The 19720-nt window shown below is 44.0% G+C and overlaps 1 protein-coding gene across 1 annotated transcript in view; it reads left to right on the top strand.

Moving 5' to 3' along the window:
• Positions 1 to 19720, top strand: part of LOC116658023 (receptor-type tyrosine-protein phosphatase T-like) — a 443338-nt gene that overhangs the window by 356864 nt on the left and 66754 nt on the right. The window contains exon 6 of the mRNA XM_032462327.1: positions 14135 to 14309. Within this exon, the coding sequence (XP_032318218.1) occupies positions 14135 to 14309 (175 nt within the window). The remainder of the gene's footprint in view (positions 1 to 14134; positions 14310 to 19720) is intronic.

The raw sequence follows: 19720 nt of genomic DNA, 5'->3' as shown, positions 1-19720 counted from the left end.
GAGAGGTTTTTGCCTGGGGGTGGAAGGAGGCACGCGTGCCAGCGTCAGAAATATTATACGGTGTCGGTATTTGCAGCCCCTGCTCTTGCAAAGACTGTGCTCTCAAACCCAGCCGACTTATTCCACATAAAACCAAACAAGCTAAGGGGAGATGGAATTTGAGTTGTTTTAAAAGAAAGGGACAAGCAGATGAAAGAGGAGGAAGAAAAAAGAAGAAATTTCAAACGGAACTGTTGCCAGGATGAGACGGATGTGGGTGTAAAATGAGATTAAGCAGGACCACCAATTAGACTATAAAATGCTTTTGTTTGGCTTAGAATAATACATGTGACCCCTGGGTGGATAAATTGGAAAAAAAGTTCACCCTCTGGGCAGATGCAGCCCTGGGGCGTGTAGCCCAGCAGTCAGGCAGAGCCTTTGGGCAAAGAAAATAATAACCTTTCTCCAAGTGGTCAGGACTTTGCCAATAGAGCATGGGCTGGATTTGAGGGAGCAACGCCCTTGGCCCATGGCTGGGCATCCTTGGTGCTCAACCTCAGGAAGTGGTCTTGACTACATTAAGGAATGTTTCCATTCATGGGTTCTGTGGTATTATTTGGCCCCTTGATTTCTTCTGAGGAACCTAAGATGGCATTAACCTTCAAGTCTTGAAGACCCAGGATAAGGCCAGCAGCATCAGTATCACTCCGGAACGTGTCAGAAATGCACATCATCTAGCCTCACCCCTGACCTGCTGAGCGGCTCTGGAGGTGATTCTCATGCGTGAGAGGCACTGCTTTAAACTGATGGAGTTGGGTTAAGAAAGTCTCACCAAAGCCTACTAGCACACTGGATATGCCATCCCTTAATAAGACATTCAGGAGTTCTGTTCGCTAGGAAGGTAGGAAGAGGCTTTGCCCCACCTTACATGGTATTTCTGACCTAGAGACCTGGGAGGTTTCTAGAAAGCCAGGCATCTGGGCTTTTAGCACATCAGTTCCCAGACTGTTTTCTATGAAGCAGTCATTTTCTGCAAGATGGTGTTTGATGCTCATTGAATAAGCGAAGTACGTTTCCAGAACCCTGCGCACTCTACCCTCCTCGCTCAGAGTCACAGTGTAACTTTATGTCCTGTCCTGGGTGACAGCTGGGCTTAAGGCCTCAGTGTCTGGTATCAGGTCACTTAGGTCCAAGGCCTAACTCAATCCCTCAACGGAGTCGTATAAGGTTTTGCTACTCCTCATATGGTTCATGGGCCAGCATCTTTGGCAATATTTGGGAGCGTGCCAGATATGAAGGATTTCAGGTCCCACCACAGACTCACGGAATCAGAGTCTGCATTTTTTTTTAACGAGATTACCCAGGTGGTTTGTATGCATATTAATTTGCGACGTGTATTCTAAAGCATGTTGCTTGACCTCTCTCTGCCTCAGTTTACTCACTGGTAAAATAAGAATATTCAAAGGACCTATCTCATACCTTATCATGCATCAGAATCACCTGGAGGATTTGTGAAAACAAAAATGCCTTGGCTCTAACAGGCACATGAAAAGATGCTCAACACTGCTGATAAAGAAATGCAAATCAAAACTACAATAAGGTATCACCTCAGGCCAGTCAGAATGACCATCATCCAGAAGTCTACAAATAGTAAATGCTGGAGAGAGTGTGGAGAAAAGGGAACCCTCCTGCACTGTTGGTGGGAATGTAAATTGGTACAGCCACTATGGAGAACAGTATGAATATTCCTTAAAAAGCTAAAAATAGAGTTAAACATGATCCAGCAATCTCACTCCTAGGTGTATATTCAGAAAAGATGAAAACTCTAATTCAAAAAGATACATGCACCCCAATGTTCATGGCAGCATTATTTACAATCGCCAAGATATGGAGACAACCTGTCTATCAACAGATGAATGGATAAAGAAGATCTGGTGTGTATATATAATGGAATCTTACTCAGCCATAAAAGAGAATGAAATAATGCCATTTGCAGCAACATGGATGGACCTAGAGATTATCCTACTAAGTGAAGTAAGTCAGGCAAAGACAAATACCATATAATGCCACTTATATGTGGAATCTAAAATGATACAAGTTAACTTACAAAATAGAAATAGACTCACTGACATAGAAAACAAATTTATGATTACCAAAGGGAAAAGGGGGGAGGAATAAGTTGGGAATCTGGGATTAACGGATACACACTACTATACATAAAACAGATAAACAACAAGGACTACTGTATAGCACAGGGAACTATATTCAATATCTTGTAGTAACTTGTGGAAAATCTGAAAATTTTATATATATGTATATATACACACACATATATATGTATAACTGATTAACTTTTCTGTATACTGGAAACATTGCAAATCAACTATATTTCAATAAAAAATAATAAAAAAGAAAACATGATATAACTTAGTAAACATTCATATTGAAAATATCCCGGGGGAGAGCGGCCAAGATGGCGGAGTAGAAGGATGCTCTTAGCTCACCTTCTCCCACGAATACACCAGGACATCCATGGACTCACCCATTGACTCAGAATACCTGCTGAACTTTGACGAAACATCGTCGTCATCTTCAAAAGACAAAATTCGTAATAAATCTGGTAGGAGAAAAAAAAAGAAAGGAAATTAGTGCGGGACTGATACCTCAGGGAGGGAGAGGCAAAAGAGAAATAGTGCTCGTACTCTAGGTCTCCCCCTCTCCAATGGAGAGGTCAGCAGGCTGGAGGGGTAACCTCTGAGGCTCTGATCTGTACAGAACAGCCCTTGACCGACAGAACTAAGTGAAACAGGCACAAAGGGTCCCTGCGACCCCTAGACTTAGACGGGAGCCATTGAGAGTGGGCTGGGGCCAACTGTACGGAGGCAGCCTCAGGTGACTGCAGTGTGTTGTGCGCCGTGGCTGGGAGGGGACACAGAACAGAACAGCCTGGGTCCTCCATAAAATAAAGAAAGCAACATTGCTGGTGTGCTCTCGGGAGAAGAGGGGTGGGGCTTGGCCACAGCCTCCGTGTTTGCTGGTGCTCAGCTCCCAGGTGGAGGTGGCATTGAAACCTGAATCCGTACCCAGGGGCTCCGCAATTTCAGAGGCGGGACTGAGATTTGTTTATAGCCCCAGGTAGAGGGGAACTTCAGCGGGTGCCTTTGTGGACCTGTGCCTCTAAGACAAATGAGTAAGGAACGGAGTTCTAGCACACTGGGGGCGAGGGCTGATGCGGCCATTTTCTGCGAGCCCACCTACCGTGTGCGGACTGGGCGTTGGGTGGCGCCAGCTGGCAGTGGGACGAGTGCAGGGGCGGCGTTTGGCGCTGGAAAAGGTGCTGACCCAATAGTGCACCATGATCCAGGTGTGGGACCCAGAAGTCAGTGTAACTGCACTGGTAGCTCTGAGGGCAGAGAACAAGGGGGACAACAGAGCAGCATGCTGACATTCCCACAGCTAAAGCAGGGACAAGGGCAGAGTCAACAAAGAGTAGTTAAAGCTCGCCGGCCCTGCCTGCTACGCACTGCAGCTCAGAAACGGGTCTGGAAGCCTCCATTCCAATGAAAGGGGAACAGACCCGGCCCCTGTCAGGGCTGGGACAACCACAGAACAAAAAGGAGGCCCCGCTCAACAACCAGGGCAGGCTCTGGTCACCGCAACACTGGCCTCACCCCCAATCAAAGGGATAACAGCCAACACACGTGGAAGAAAGACCTGGCAACCATCCATGATAAAAACAGACCTCAAGACAAAATTATCAGGGGTGCACAGCCTACACAGGAACACATCCTCTTTTTAAAAAAAATTCTTTTTCTTAATTTATTTTTTATTTTTATTTGTTTTTCATTGTTTGGTTTTCTTTTAGTTTTATTTCCACATCCTCTGTTAAAAAAAAATCCCTTCCAGACCACAGTAGATACCTGATACTCCATAATGCATAGAGCCGGAGAGATACAAGTAAAATGAAGCAGAGGAACTATTCCCAATTAAAAGAACAAGAGAAATCCCTAGAAGGAATGATCGTGAAATAGACCTCAGTAGTCTACTAGATCATGACTTCAAAAATGGGTGATCAATGCACTGAAGGAACTAAGACTATGAACAGACACAGAGAATACATTAAAAGGGAAATTGAAACTATAAAGAGGAGCCAATAAAAACAGAAAACTCAATGGCAAAAATAACAGCTGAGCTAAAGGCTGTCAAAAATAGATTGGACAATGCAGAGGAACTGTAAGTGACTTAGAAGACAGGATAACAGAAGTCATCCAATCAGACAGAAAAGCAAATGAAAACTAATGAAAGCAATATAAGGGATCTATGGGATAATATAAAGCATGCCAACCTACACATAATAGGAGTCTCAGAAGGAGAAGAAAGAGCAAAGGGGATTGAAAATGTATTTGAAGAAATCATGAGTGAAAACTTCCCAAACCTAAAGAAGGAATCAGATACCCAAGTACAGAAGGCACAGAGGGTCCCAAACAAGAAGAACCCAAATAGACCTACATCAAGACATAATCAAGATGGCCAAAGTTGAAGATAAAGAAATGATCCTAAACGCAGCAAGAGGAAAACAAAGTTAGTTATAAGGGAACCCCCAAAAGGCTTTCAGCCGATTTCTCAAAAAAGAACAACAATCTCAAATAAACAACCTAACCTATCACCTAAAAGAATTAGAAAAAGAAGAGCAAACAAACCTAAAAGTCAGCAGAAGGAAAGAAATAATAAAGATCAGGGAGGAAATAAATAAAAGAGAGATCAAGAAAACAATAGAAAGTATCAATCAAACCAAGAACTGGTTTTTTGAAAGAGTAAACAAACATGCGTTTCTGATAAAGACTCTTACCAAAGTGGGTAGAGAGGGAGCATATTTCAACATAATAAAATCTACGACAAACCTACAGCCAGCAGAGTACTCAACAGTGAAAAACTGAAAGACTTCCTACTAAAATCTGGAACAAGACAAGAGAGCCCACTCTCACCACTTCTATTCAACATAGTCTTCGAAGTCCTAGCCACAGCAGTCAGGCAAGAAAAAGGAATAAAAGGGATCCAAATTGAAAGAGAAAAGGTAAAATTGTCACTATGTGGATGACATGATACTATATATAGAAAACCACAAAAGCTCCACACAAACTACTAGGGCTGATGAAAGAATTCGGCAAGGTATCAGGATACAAGATTAACATACAAAAATCGGTTGCATTTCTTTACACTAATGAATTAGTAGGAAAAGAAAGAAAAAAACCCTTTTAAAATTGCATCCAAAACAATAAAATGCTTGGGAATAAATTTGATCAAGGAGATGAAAGACTTATACATGGAGAACTACAAAACATTGATTAAGGAAATTAAAGATGACTTAAAGAAATGGAAAGATATCCCATGCTCTTGAATTGGAAGAATCAATATTGTTAAAATGGCCATACTGCCCCAGGCATTCTGCAGATTTAATGCAATCCCTATCAAATTACCCAGGACACTTTTTTTTATAGAACTAGACAAACAATCCTAAAATTTATATGGAATCACAAAAGACCCAGAATTGCCAAAGCAATATTGAAGAAAAAGAATGAAGCTGGAGGAATAACTCTTCTAGACTTCTCTTCTTCCCAGAGCTACAGTAATCAAAACAGCATGGTATTGGCATAAAAACAGACATGTGGGTCAATGGAACAGAACAGAGAGCCCAGAAATAAATCCACAGACTTATGGTCAGTTAATCTTTGACAAAGGAGGCAAGAATATAAATGGAGAAAAGACAGTCTCTTCAGCAAGTGGTGCTGGGTAGACTGGACAGCAGCATGAAATCAATGAAGTTAGAACACTCCCTCACTCCATACACAAAAATAAATTCAAAATGGCTTAAAGACTTAAATATAAGACAAGACACGACAAATCTAGAGGAAAACATAGGCAAACCATTCTCTGACATAAATCTTAGCAATGTTTTCCTAGGGCAGAATACCCAGGGAATGGAAATAAGAGCAAAAAATAAACAAATGGGACCTAATTAAACTTACAAGCTTTTGTACAGCAAAGGAAGCCATAAGCAAAACAAAATGACAACTTACGGAATGGGAGAAAATATTTGCAAATGATTTGACTGACAAAGGCTTAATTTCCAAAATATATTAACAGCTCATACAACTTAATAACAAAAAAACAAACAACCCAATCCAAAAACAGGCAGAGGACCTAAACAAGCAGTTCTCCAATAAAGACATACAAATGGCCAGTAGGCACATGAAAAAATGCTGAATATTACTAATTATCAGAGAAATGCAAATCAAAACTACAATGAGATATCACCTCACACCAGTCAGAATGGCCATCATTCAAAAGCCCGTAAAAGATAAATGCTGGAGAGGGTGTGGAGAAAGGGAACCCTTCTACACTGCTGGTGGGAATGTAGTTTGGTGCAGCCATTATAGAAAACAGTATGGAGAATCCTCAAAAAACCAAAAATAGACCTACCATATGATCCAGCAATCTCACTTCTGAGTATATATCTGATGGGAACTCTTAATTCAAAAAGATACACGCATGGCAATGTTCATAGCAGCACTACATACAGTAGCCAAGACAGGGAAGCAACCTAAATGTCCATAGACAAATGACTGGATAAAGAAGTTGTGGTATTTTTATACAGTGAAATACTACTCAGCCATAAAAAGGAATAAAATAATGCCATTTGCAGCAAAATGGATAGCTCTGGAAAATGTCATTCTAAGTGAAGAAAGCCAGAAAAAGAAAGAAATACCACATGATATCACTTGTATGTGAAATCTAAAAAAAAAAAAAAAAAAAAAAAAAAAAAAGACACTATGAACTCGTCTACAAAACAGAAGCAGACTCAGTTATAGTAAACAATCTTATGGTTACTGGGGAAAGGGGGTGGGAAGGGATAAATTTGGGAGTTTGAGATTTACAAATGTTAGCTACTATATATAAAAGCAGATTTTCAAAAAAGTTTCTTCTGTATAGCACAGGGAACTATGTTCAATATCTTGTAATAATCTTTAATGAAAAAGAATATGAAAATGAACATATGTATGTATATGCATGACTGGGACATTGTGCTGTACACCAGAAATTGACACATTGTAATTGAGTGTACTTCAATTAAAAAAAAAAGTCCCAAATTCCCAAATGAAACTTACTGATAAAAAAAAAATGGCATGGCTCCCCCTGTAGAGTTCCTGATTTATTAGGTCCGGGGTGGGACCAGAAATTTTGCATTTCTCACAAGTTCCCAGGGGATGCTAATGCAGTGGGTCTGGCGGGGGCCACACTTTGAGAGCCTCTGCTCTAGGTTATTCCAGTGGCATTGCTCATTCCCTGCTGACCCTATTTTCCTCTGTGAAGGATGCTATTTCAATCCTTGACTTTATGTTTATGTTTTGCCCTATTTGCTGTTTGGTTGGAATCTGAACCCAGCCGGTAAATTCTTCTAGGCAGAAATTATACCTTCTGCACTCCACACACTCTCATTTTCTGTTTTGTTTTAAATAATGAGTATATTTCCAGCACGATTAATAATAGATTAAGGAAAGCGGAGAAAACAACTCAGACTGCTGTCCCCAATAACCAGCCTCCACAAATGGATATCAGCCCTGGAATTCTCATTACAACTAACATTTCTTTCAGGTTCCCAGGTGTTGCTGATGCTGCTGATCTGGGAATCACCCTTTGAGAAGGACTGTCACAGGGATTTTAGGAGGATTAAGTGACTTGTGCCTTGTAAGCCCGTTAACACAGTGCCTGGCACAGACTGAGCCCTCGAACATGTTAATGTGACTTTTACTTAATAAATGCTCAGACAAGTCCTGTCCCATTGAACAGAGTATTTATTAAACTCAGTTATGGGACTTTATTCATGAAGGATATATTGACTTTTCAGTGGAAGCAGTGCATTATTGCAGGGGTGCTTGAGTTTCCCACATCGTCGGTGTCCTATGGAAGTCAGTTCCAAGCCCCATTTTTTTTTTTAACATAGATTCAGGAGCGGACAACCAGCAAATCTCAAGGCACTGGCTCGTGGGATTTCAGGAGACCCTCTGTGTAATGTACCAGAGGACGAGGCAGAGATAGAAAAGTGCTGGGTAGAATGGATCAAAGCTTCCTTTATGAGCCAGTGACCCAAACCGCAGGGCACTGTGCATGTTAGCTGCTTTAAGCTCACAAATCCTCCTTCCTCAGAAAACTGTGCCTTTGAAGTGGTTTTCTCCTCCCCCACCCGGCCATGACTGATGACTGACTGGTTGCAATACAGAAGCTGGCTTCTTGCCTTCTGGTGGGATCGACTCTGGGGCACTTCATGCTCTGGAGCTCCGTGGAATCAGGCTGAAGCCAGACCCCAGTTTCTACCACATCTATGATCCACTTCTTCCCTCACCCTGACTTTCACCCCCGTTTCTCCAGAGAGCACTCAGTGAATCACCACGTCTCAGATTCTGCTTCCAGGGAGCCCAACTTAAGACACTTTTCTCAGTGCCCACTGGGAAGTTTATTCAGTTGATCCATAAACTCAGAGGGGCTAGAAGATGATTCTTTTTAGAACAACAGACATAGATCTGAAAAACTTGCCATAGGAGTAAAGGACACGCGCCCTGAGCTTTCAAAGGAAGGATATACTTAATGGCTGGAAAATATTACAGGAGCCAAAAGAAGATTTCCAACAAGCGGAAGTGGTGACATGGGCCCAGTGGTCTCATAGACTCTTCCACAGGCTTCCACGTGCATCATCCATGTCACACTTGTCTCTGGCTTTTCCTGGGGCTTTGACTTCCCTTCACCGTCCTGCTCCTCTTTCCTAGCGTCCTAGCATCTGCATCCCTGTGCACTTCCATGGCACCCGACGTCATGGCTGGGAAGGTTTACTCTCTCACCTTGTCACTGGGCAGTGGTCCACTTCAAAAACCTGGCACCGCCCCTGTGCCACCCCTCCCTGTGCGCCCTCCAGCCTGCTCGTTGCCTGTAGGCTTGGGTTTCTGGATCGTTTCCTGCTTAATGAAACCTCCCTTTGTTTTCTCCCCTTGTATTTTCTCTTCTCCTCTGGGGCTGAGACAGTGACTGGCACTTGGTTCTCTCTGCTTAAATCCCTTCTTATGCTGCTGCAGAATTCTGGCATCTGAGCCTCTTACCATCCCTGGTCTTCTACAACCCCTCCTAATCTCTGCTTCTGGGTCCCATGAGTGACTGTCCAGGTGCCATGACCTTGAGCACCTGCTTGCCCTTCTGGCTGGGCTCATCCCCCTGAACTTAAAACTCCATTCCTCCTTGCCCGTGGTCCATCACAGCGCTACTTCCTACCATGGCTCTGGGCTCTCCTGTCTATCCCTGTCCTGCTGTTGCTTGCTCCCAATATGACAAGTGTGATTATCGAAAGGCCTATTTTCCAGCGATTTTGTAAGACAACCTGCAATTTCCTATCCTTCCGTGGGAGAAAGCCTGGTGTTTCAGGAGCTAGAGAGGAAAATGTAAATCGTCCAGGGGGTAGCACTGAATCCTCTCTGGACCTGCTGGAATCTGACATCATAAAGAAGAAAACTTAAATAATAGTGGAGGAGATATCAAAATAAAATTTAAACTAAATTTGAAACATTAATGCTTTGCATTTAGTCCTTTGCTTTTTGTGTTAATTTCTCATTGCTGACATTTCACAAACTTAGTGACTTAAAACAACAAAAGTTTATTTATAGTTGTGGAGATCAGAGGTCAGAAATGGGTCTCACTGGGCTAAAATCAAGGTGTTGGCTTCTGGAGGCTCTAGGGGAGAACCTAGCCCCTTCCCTTTTCTAGGCCCTGGAGGCTGCCCCACATGCCTGGGCTTGTGGCTCCCTCCTCCATCGTGAAGCTGTCAGTTACGTTCCTCTGACCTCTGCTTCTGTCACCACATCTCCTGCTCTGACTCTGACCCTCTGGCCTTCCTTTTCTGCATATAAGTCCTCTTGGATAATTCAGGTTATCTTCCCCATCTCAGAATCCTTTATCGTATCTTCAGAGTCCCTTTTGCCACGTAAGGTGACGTATTCAACAGGTTCCAGGAATTGGGATGTGGACGTCTTGGAGGGGCCCTGAGCCTGCTTACCTTCCTTCACTGGCTAATTTCATGGTTAATTTCGAGAGCTCCACTAACACCAGAGCATGCCCTCATGTGCGAAATGTTTTACATGCCTTCTCATTTATGCGTCACAGTAACTCTGCAAAGCAAGCATCAGTATCAAATCCTTCGTGTAAATGAGGAAACAATCTCAGAGAAATGATATCGCCGGCCCCAGGTTGCACACACTGGGTACTCACGTGCGTTTGTTCTTATCAGCCCCTATCCTGTCTTTCCGTCCGCTCCCCTTCTGCCTTCTCCCCAGTTTCCCAAATAACTGTAGCCTCCTGGGAGCTCACCTGTGACCACTGGGGATCCGCCACATCTGGGAGAGATTGCCTTGAATTTGAAAACAGTTGCAGTTGGGGAGTTTTATATCAGATTGGTTTGCTTATTTATTTATTGGCATGTTTTTCCAGCTTGGATTTTTATTTTTATGTTTTTCTACTTTTTAAGTTTTATTAGGTAGAATTATTACAGGTCGACTGCACATACACATTATATTGCATGTAAATACATATATACAGTATACTGCACATTTTGTTTTAGTTTACATATATGTACTAATTGTTTCTAAGAACAGATGAGATCTTTAGCTTTTTAAACTTACATAGGTATCAAAGGAATAAAGCCAACTACAAAATAAAAATCAACAGAATGCAGTAACCCAGTTGTAAAGGACAATCAAAGATGCTTACACATATTCAAGAAATCAAAATAATAATTATACTTCCTTATCCTTAACATTCAGTATTTTTATGAACACGCACCTCAGTTATTCTGGTCTTCATAACTTTGATCCAGTAGCTAGTGGGCCATTTCAATCTGAAGATTTAGGTTTTATTTAAATGTAGTGACCTAGTGCATCTGGGGATAGGATTTGTGTTCTGTTCATTTAGTTTTCTTCCTCAGGACACCAGCTGTCTGGGAGTTAGGCGTCCTGTCTCTGTTTTCTTTATCGATTTTCCTCTCTCCAGTTCTTTTTATCTCAGCTTTCTTTGCTATATGGATTCTTTTGTTTTCCCCCAAGCCTGTCCTCCAGGTCACTGATTTTCTGCAGTGCTGATTCTGCTGTTCACTTCGAATGCTGTTTTGGATTCTGCCAAAGGCATTGTTTACTATAATTCTTCTCTTAGTCCCTCAAGGAGTCTTTTCTTTCCTCATACTTTTCCTTGTCCACTCTCCTCTGAGCCCATGTTCCATAGATCCCATGGGTTTCCATTGCTCATGGTCTCTCCTTCTGTATTCAAAGAGTTGGATGTTGGAGGGAGAGCTCTGGGTCTCATGAGCTGTCTGTTTGGTTGGAATAGATGCATTTTGCTTACCCCCCCCCCACCTCCTATACAACAAACCTCTCTCCATCCCCATCTTTGCCTTTGTGTGTGTGTCCTAGTTAAAACACTGGCAGTAAGTAGGCAGATCCTCTTCATGCCTGTTACCCAGGGAATGAAGGTGCTGAATGGAGGAGATGAGTGATGGGAGGGTAGTTACCCCGCAACATACAGGGTGTTTTCAGGACAGGCTCTAAACTGGGTGCCCTGCAATTAAAATCCCAGCTCTGCCGCTTCCAGGCTGTGCAACCTTAGGTGGGTGGTTTCACTTCTCTGAGCTTCAGCTTCCTCGTTTATACAATGGAGATAGTAAGTGTGCCCACCCGATAGAATTTTGTGAGGAATTAAGAAGATACGTAAAACACTTAGCTTAGTCACTCTTAGCTTTAAAAAGAAAGACAACAGTGTTTATTATGTTTCAAATAAATCAGATTAGAAAATACCCACGCAGAGCCTCATCACTCCCTTCCTACCACAGTGGCCTTGAGAGGCCTTGCTCAGCAGTGAGGAAGGTGGATTCCTTTCGGGGACTGCATCTTTTCCCAGCCCCTCCCACACATTCAGCCACCTCTTCCTCAAATCAGGACACATTCCCGGCGTTTGCCAGAATTTCCTCTACTCCCTCCTTGAACTCTTTTGGGAAAGGGAATTGTACTGGGTGTTTGGTCAGATCTCATAGTTTGGTCAAGTTGTACCTTATTTTGCAAAAGTGGGTCAGGGTACGAGGCAGGTGGTTGGCCGTGTTGGCCCTAAGGCTTCCCCCCTTCCTTTTCCTTCGTTGGGTTTTGTCTGGTGATGCTGCTTAGTTTCTGGAAGACGAGGGGGTTGGGGCTGCCTCTCATACTGCCATGGCTTTTGAAAAGTACCACTTGTTTTTTTATTTTCAAGTGGAAAATCAATACATGTTTGAGGCAGAAAGCCTAAAGAACGCCAAAAAGTGAAAAAGAGGAAGATCGTCACCTGCAATCTGTCCAGTCCGGAGCAAGTCTGATGGAGGCCTCGGTTACTTTGTGTTTCTTGGTTTCCTGATCGCTGCCCTCCCTGCTGTCCCACCTCATTGCTTCGTTCAGCTGAGCACAGTGGCTCTACCCCTTCTTTTCTTTTTTTAAATATATATTTTTATTGAAGTATAGTCTGTTTACAATGTGTCAATTTTTGGTGTACAGCACAGTGATTCAGACATCTAGGAACAAATATATATTCATTTTCATATTCTCTTTCACCATAAGTTACTACAAGATAATATAGTTCCCTGTGCTACACAGTATATACTTATTGTTTATTCTTTATATATCTGTTAGCATCTGCAAATCTCTAACTCCCAACTTAAGCCTCCCCACCGCCTTCTCCCCACCCCATATCTACCCCGCCTTGTGTCCCTGTCCCGACACGTCCCTGAAGAGGGTGGTCAAGATGATGTGGATGAAAGTAGGTCATGCATGTGGTAAAACTGTTTATTTTGCTCAGGAAGCGATGAAGATCACATCTCGGAAGACTCAGGGCACGGGAAAACTCATAAATCACAAGGTTTCCCTAAATCTGACCAGACAATTAAAATACTCAATTTTACTTTTAGGGAAAAAAAATTAAATTAAGGCAGGCAGTGAAGAGAAGGTCTCAGTGAAAAGAATACTTGGCTTAAAGCTGGAAAACCTGAATAGGAAACTTAATGCTCTGCATATTTATCCAGCCTCGCTGATGTTTGAATTCTTCTAAGAGGAGCAGCAATAATACACACCTCAAACACAGCTAAGACCCAGGCCCTGGCACGTATCAGGGGCCTAATAAGTATTCACTCAAACTACATCCTCATGCACGTGCCTTCCCAGTTATTGTAACTTGCTACTGTGGAAAGGGTCTTACTCAGATTCAGAGTATTGCATCTAAGATTCAGGATGGTCAAGACAAAAATACTGTGCTCATGTTGATTCTAGGAATGTTTACCAAGTTGGGAGGCTTCAGGGCACGGTGGGTGCTGGAGATGAAGAATGAAGTCCTGCGCTGGGGGAGCTCACAGTCAGCAGTGGGAAACGGTTGCAGGCAAAAATGTGTGCAAAGTTTGCATCACACACAAGAGAGTGAGGGGCTTCCAGGAGGTGGTGTGACAGTCGGGGGAACTTCCTGGAGATGCTGATGAGCTGAACCTGGCTGTTTAAGGGAGAGGGAGTATCTTCAGGCAGACAGGAGGGTTCCAGGAAGAGGAAGGAGCATCTACCTAGGAGGAGAGGTGTTGAAAAGCCCCCATCCATACCCTGCCCAGGAGGACAGAATGGTCCCTGTTGGGGGTACTTAGAGCCTGTGAGTGGGGTACCAGGGCACCAGCTGTTTATTGTCACTTCATGGACTGTCTTTTCAAGAACCAGCCTGAGTCTGTCTTTGGGGAAACCCTGCGAGTTTTGCTTAAGAGATGAAGGAATATGGGAGGAAGCTTAAGGGGCTAAGTGCCAACCCCAAATGCAGAGAAGCAAGGAGCCAAGGTATTTAGAAGGGGCTGCGCCCTCTCTTCTTGCTGCCAGGCATCCACCATCTTGAGTCAGCTCACTAGTGTTAGTAATTTATTCATAAATCACGTCACTTGTAGAAACCAGCCATGGAGACTCCTTATTATGGAAAGTCATGGCCCTCGGGGGCGTGGGGACCGGTGGAGCCTCCACACTGGGGGTCATCCAGGAGCTTGTGATAATATGATTTCTCCCTCCCTTCCTCTGTCCTGCAGCAATGGAATGGCCGGGACACGGCCCTCATGGTCACCCGCGTGGTCAACCACAGACGCTTCTCGGCCACAGTCAGTGTGGCCGACACTGCCCAGAGGAGCGTGAGCAAGTACCGCTGTGTGATCCGCTCTGATGGTGGCTCTGGTGTGTCCAACTACGCCGAGCTGATTGTGAAAGGTGAGTGCTACCAGCCCGTGCCTCTCCCAGGCGGTGGATTTCATGGGTACCCCTTGGCCCCATCTTACCATGTTGGGAGAAGCTAAGGTTCCCCCTCTTTTCTCATCTGCTGCTCCTCCACCCATTCAGCAGAGTGAGACGCAATTTCCAATTCTCCCCACCCACACACAGCAAGAAAGGGGTGGAAGTTATTGTAAAATCTTGCAATATCACATTGTTATTCAAAGTTGAGGCTTACCTGTAGAATTTGTATATGAAAGCTTCTGGAATATATAACACAGAAGACATCTCCAAATTCAGCTCTGTCTTGCACTTAAAAGTTACAGTATAACAAGCATGTCAAATGTTAGTATAAATGTGTATTTTGCTGTCATTAAAAAGTATTTAATAATCATACATGTAAATGACTGTATCAGACTAGAAATTAGAACATCAAATTTTGACTAAAATCAAATTTACTTCAACATAAATTTATGTTTAAAAAATTAAAAACACATAAAATGTTAACTGATTATTTTAAATATTTGGTATGTTAATAAAAGCAACGTTAGCAGTGCTAAAAAAAAAAGTTAGAGTGAACCAACGTCCTGTGCTTTGGTGGCGTTCTGTTACAGTGTTCAGAGAGTACACTTGTTTCTGAGGGAGATTTTAATTGAAAACTTGATTTAATGACAATATTTTGGAAGGACTTTTGAAATAAGTAGCCCCCTCCCCCCCACCCCACTGGCTTTGATTCAGGTTTTTTCAGTTTTCTTCTTCTTGTTCACCTTGAGGTATCGTTGACATGTTTTTCCATTAAAATGTGCATTGTTCCTGCTTCTTTCAGGGAGCTGGACACTCCATCCACTTTTGAAAGGCTGTGTAATCTTTGTTACAATGCTTAATTGTTGTATACTATTTCATCAAGTGAATCATCCTTTTAAAAAAAGTTTCCCTCTCTGTCCTCATTTAGGTAATTCCAGGTGTTTTTGTTTTTGTTTCATCTTTCCTTTGTGCATGCGACAATTAACACCTCGATTGAGTTCCTCAGAAGAGAACCTTTTTGTTCTGTTCAACCAGATTATCTCCTTGGATAAATTCCCTGGGGGTAGAGTTGGTAGGCCAAAGAATATGAGCATCTTTATGGATTTTTCTTTGTGTTGCAATATTGCTTTTGCAAAAAAAAAAAAAAACCAAAAAACAACTGGTTTGACAGCTTACACTGGGAAACAGCAGTGTATGGATGTACTCATTTTCCAGTGTTATGTTCGCCGATTAAAATTTTAATGTAGCATAATTTAGTGAATGAAATAATGAAGCTGTTCATCTTAATGCTCGCTGAAGAATGACACCCAGTGCGTTTGAAGGTAAAACCATCGCTCCATCCCCCGGAAGCTTCCTGAGTTGGTTTCCTTGATCAGAGCATGCTTTGGTGTGAAACCTTGACCTCTCTCTGCCTCCCCTGTGTCATGGTACCCTTGTCTGGGCAAGACGGGACTGCAGCCTGGGATTCTCTCTCTTGCTGCTATTGTTCTGACTCCAGACGGAGACACATGGCTGCCCGTTTGTCACTCATCAGGTCTCAGCCTGACTGTAATCATTCGTCTTCTCTGAGTCACTCTCCCCTGACCCCTACATTTTGATGGTCACCTTCTATCACATCACCTTGTCTCTTTTTCACTCATCACATTTCCAAAGTATATGTTTTCTTAATTTTGTTTACTTGGCAATTTTCCGGCTCCCCCTTGAGGATATCAGCTCTGTGAAAAGAGGGGTGTCTTCTGTTCGGTTTCTGGTTCACAGTCAGTCCCCCCAGCTCAGTGGCGCACCTGGCATGAGTGCTGAAACCCCCCCAAGCCAGCTGAGGTTGCCCGTGCTCAACTGCTTTCACCTGCACAGTCAGTCACTTCCATAAGGTTTCACCTTAAAATATTTGTTGAATGGTGGGTAAGTAAAGGAATGCTTGGCCTCAGCAGGAATTCGTTTTGTCACCAGAGTGTTGTGGACACTTCAGCTGTAGATTCACAAACTGGGCGGTCACGGACAAAACTACTAACAGGAAAAAAAAATCATCTTTAAAAAATTTACATTGAGTGCCATTAATGTATAAAAGAGACCATCATTTTGATCGCATTAGGCTCGTATCTCAGCTTTTTGGTGCCGTAAGATTGATTTGTGTGTCATGGTGGCCTTGGCAGGTCTTTCGGGTGCTCGGTGAATATGTAATTTCCTGAGCTGTGCCCTCTGCAACTCTTCCTCTTTAATGGCGACCTCCCACACCAGAATGGGGGCCATCCGAGAGGGGGACTGTGTTTTCTCGTGTGCTCCATGGCCTACCCAGCACCGTGCACGTGCCTGGTGCAGAGTTGGCAATGAGAGCAGAGGGTGAAGGACCATGGCGCTAGTGCAGGGTTCTGGACTTCCCACACGCAGACAAGTGGAACCAGAAAATGCCTCGTTTAGTCTTTCCTTGTGTCCCCAGGTGTGGAGGAGGAGGTGTGGGAAGCCAAATCCAGAGGCTTCTGGGGCAGAGGGTGTGATTTCCATGGTGAAGCATCCCTGCCTTTGTTTGGAGGGCTGGCTGGGGTTTCCTGGGACAGTGATTTATCCTTTGCTGGCTGTGTGTCCTGGGCCTGAGTTCAGCCTGGGGGGGAGCCGTGTAGTGACCACGTTTGTCCACATGACCCATGAGCCATTGCCGCTCTGTCCCCTCACCTGCAGCCCTCGCTGCTCTGTTTTAAGGGACGAGCTGGGTGGCCTCCTTCAGAGGCCCCTTCACGGTGGGCAGTGGTGGCTTGGTGCTCCTGGTAACCAGGACCCTTTATATTACACCTTATTGAAATCCTTTATGAAATATCATGTTTTTAGTGTCTGTTTTTTCCCCATTGCATTTTTTCCCCTTCTTACATTTAGATGGTGGTAAGCTGGAAGCTGGGCCCCTCGAATGTAGAAGTTCCTTCACATTTGCGGTCTCGTTTAGTCCTGCCTGTGGCTTTGTACCTTGGTTTCATTTTAATTCGCCTTGTGGCTGGGAGAGCAGCCACGAGCAGGTGGAGAAACAGGAAGAGGTCCTCAGAGGCAGAGTGGTAGTGAACCAGCGGCTGGCTCAGGCTATTTTAGTCACACCTGGAGGGCCTGAGGATCATAGCCTTTTTGGCATCTGGTAGCAGGATGACATGAACAGTGTTGAAAGGGTCCAGACAGCAGACAAGGCTCATGATAGGGGTCCCCACCTTCTGTCACTAACCTGCCCTTTTAACTCATGCTCCCCCCTCCCACCACTCCCCATTTGTCTGGAATGGGGTACTAACTTCCAGTTTCCTGAAGAAACACACACACACACACACACACACACACACACACTACTAAAAAGCTGACGGTACCCAAGCCAAACAAGAAATTGAAAGTTACTGACACCCAGAAGCAGCAGCAAGCAGAGGAAGCCTGTCACCCTGGAGCGTGCGGCCAGGAACTTCCTTGAAGGCCCCAGAGCTCTGCGGGGCAAGTATCTTATGAAGAATGACTCACTTACGTCTTAGAGCCCCTTGCCACGGCTGAGCCAGAGTGCTTAAATACATTAGTACTGAAGTATTTGCACTTGTTAAAAACAAACAAACAACAAAAAAGAGAAAAAATAGAAATCTGCCTTCTTTCCTGGTAGGGAGAAAATCTGATGAAACAAAACAAAACAAAACAAAACAAAATCTTCTCAAGGGCTAAGTGCTCTCCCAGGAGACAGGGCCGCTCCCCAGATTTAACTTCCCGTTCCTGGTTTACAATCACACAGATTGTGTGGGCTGAGAGGGAGGGAGCGGATCCTGGGGCATCCCAGGAAGACAACCACCCCGGCCAGCGTTTTCCCCAGGTTTCCTCCATTTAGTTCTAATTCAGAGACAGGGAAGGACTCTGGAGCTGGAATGCCCAGGTTGGAATCCTGGCCCCGTCTCATCGCAGCACTGTTACCTCAAACTTCACCCTCTCCCAGCTTATCTGGGAGAGGGGCTATAGGATTACCTTCCTCACAGGGGTGTGTGTGTCCTGAGAATTACATGAGACAATGGATGTAGGGGTTCTTAGAACAGTGCTTGGCCCACTGACCTATAAGAGTTTGCTAAAGAAAATAAATGACTTGCCAGGATGAAAGGTGGTGAAGTCATGAATGGGTGGGTGCGGCAGGACCCCTGACCCGGGTGCCGTACCGATTTGATTGGTATCTATGTGGCCCTGGAGAAATCAGTTAAGGCCTCCTCTGCAGAGTGGGGACCAGCGCCTTCTCCCCATTCAGTCATGTGCTGAGCGTTCAGAAAGGAAGGGAGGAAATATAAAAGTAGGGGGCAACATGTGGGCTTGAGAACATTTGAATCATGGGGTTCCCCACTAGGTCAGACTCCCCGGGTTCCCTCCTGTGTCCACCACTGGTGAGCCAGGAATCTGGGACAAAAGAAAAGGTGGTTCTGCTTGTGCTCATCCACCTCACCACCTGGCATCATTCATTCAGAACTGGGGCCGTGCTGGGGTTGAGAGGTCATAGGTCCCTCAGTGCCCAGGAGTGCCAGGGGCTGGAGGCCCCTCTGATGGCTTTGGCAGCAGACGCTTGTGCTGGGCCAAGCTATGGAGGGTGGAGGTCCAGGCTGGATCTCTGTCTTTCCCTGAACAGGTGTGTCTATGGCTGTCTGGCTTGTGGCTCATGTGTTAGCCGGGAATTGTGAGCATTAGTGCCTCAGAAGATGACACCTAATTTGAGTGTAGGTAATATCAAATTCTCGGGGCGACACACCAGATCAAAATGAAAGCAAATTGAAATTACTTAATTCTGAAGAGCTGTTTATTGAGTTGTGATAATGGACCTGGTGTACATTAGATTACTCTGTAATTGAGGTTTCGCTCATTTGACAATCTGGCCCCTCAACCTACCTGTTCCAGACCAGTGCTCATAAATGCACTAATTCTCTCTCTGTTTCTAGGTTTCCCAGTGTCTCTGATTTCAAGGTGTTTTAACTTATCCCAAGGACGTAGATATCTTCAACCAAACTTATGCAGATGTTATCCTGATGAAAATTTTCTAACACACAAAAAATTCGTTGGTGGAAGTGATTTTTAAATTTGTCTTCTAGTTCCATTTAACAACCTACCATGGGCTCAAAACCTTCCTGTCAATATACAGATTAGTGCCCGGAAGAAATCCAGTACTGGTGCTGAGAGTCAGATGTTCTCATTTAAGTACTGACATGACTTTCTATCAAAGCAGCTGGGTAGGGTTGAGAGTAGGGATTTTGGATGTAAACATCCTGAGTTTCGATCTCAATCCTGGCCCCAGTTGTCTGTGTCTTCAGGCAACGCATGTATTTGCCTCGGTTTCCTCATCTGTTCAATGGGGGTAAATACATCTAATTGGACTTTTATGAGAGGGAGACATTAGAAGTATATAGCTC

The sequence above is a fragment of the Camelus ferus genome, chromosome 19, assembly GCF_009834535.1.
Source record: "Camelus ferus isolate YT-003-E chromosome 19, BCGSAC_Cfer_1.0, whole genome shotgun sequence".
NCBI lineage: Eukaryota > Metazoa > Chordata > Mammalia > Artiodactyla > Camelidae > Camelus > Camelus ferus.
The sequence above is the reverse complement of the archived record's forward strand: the minus strand, read 5'-3'. Positions and strand labels throughout refer to the sequence as shown.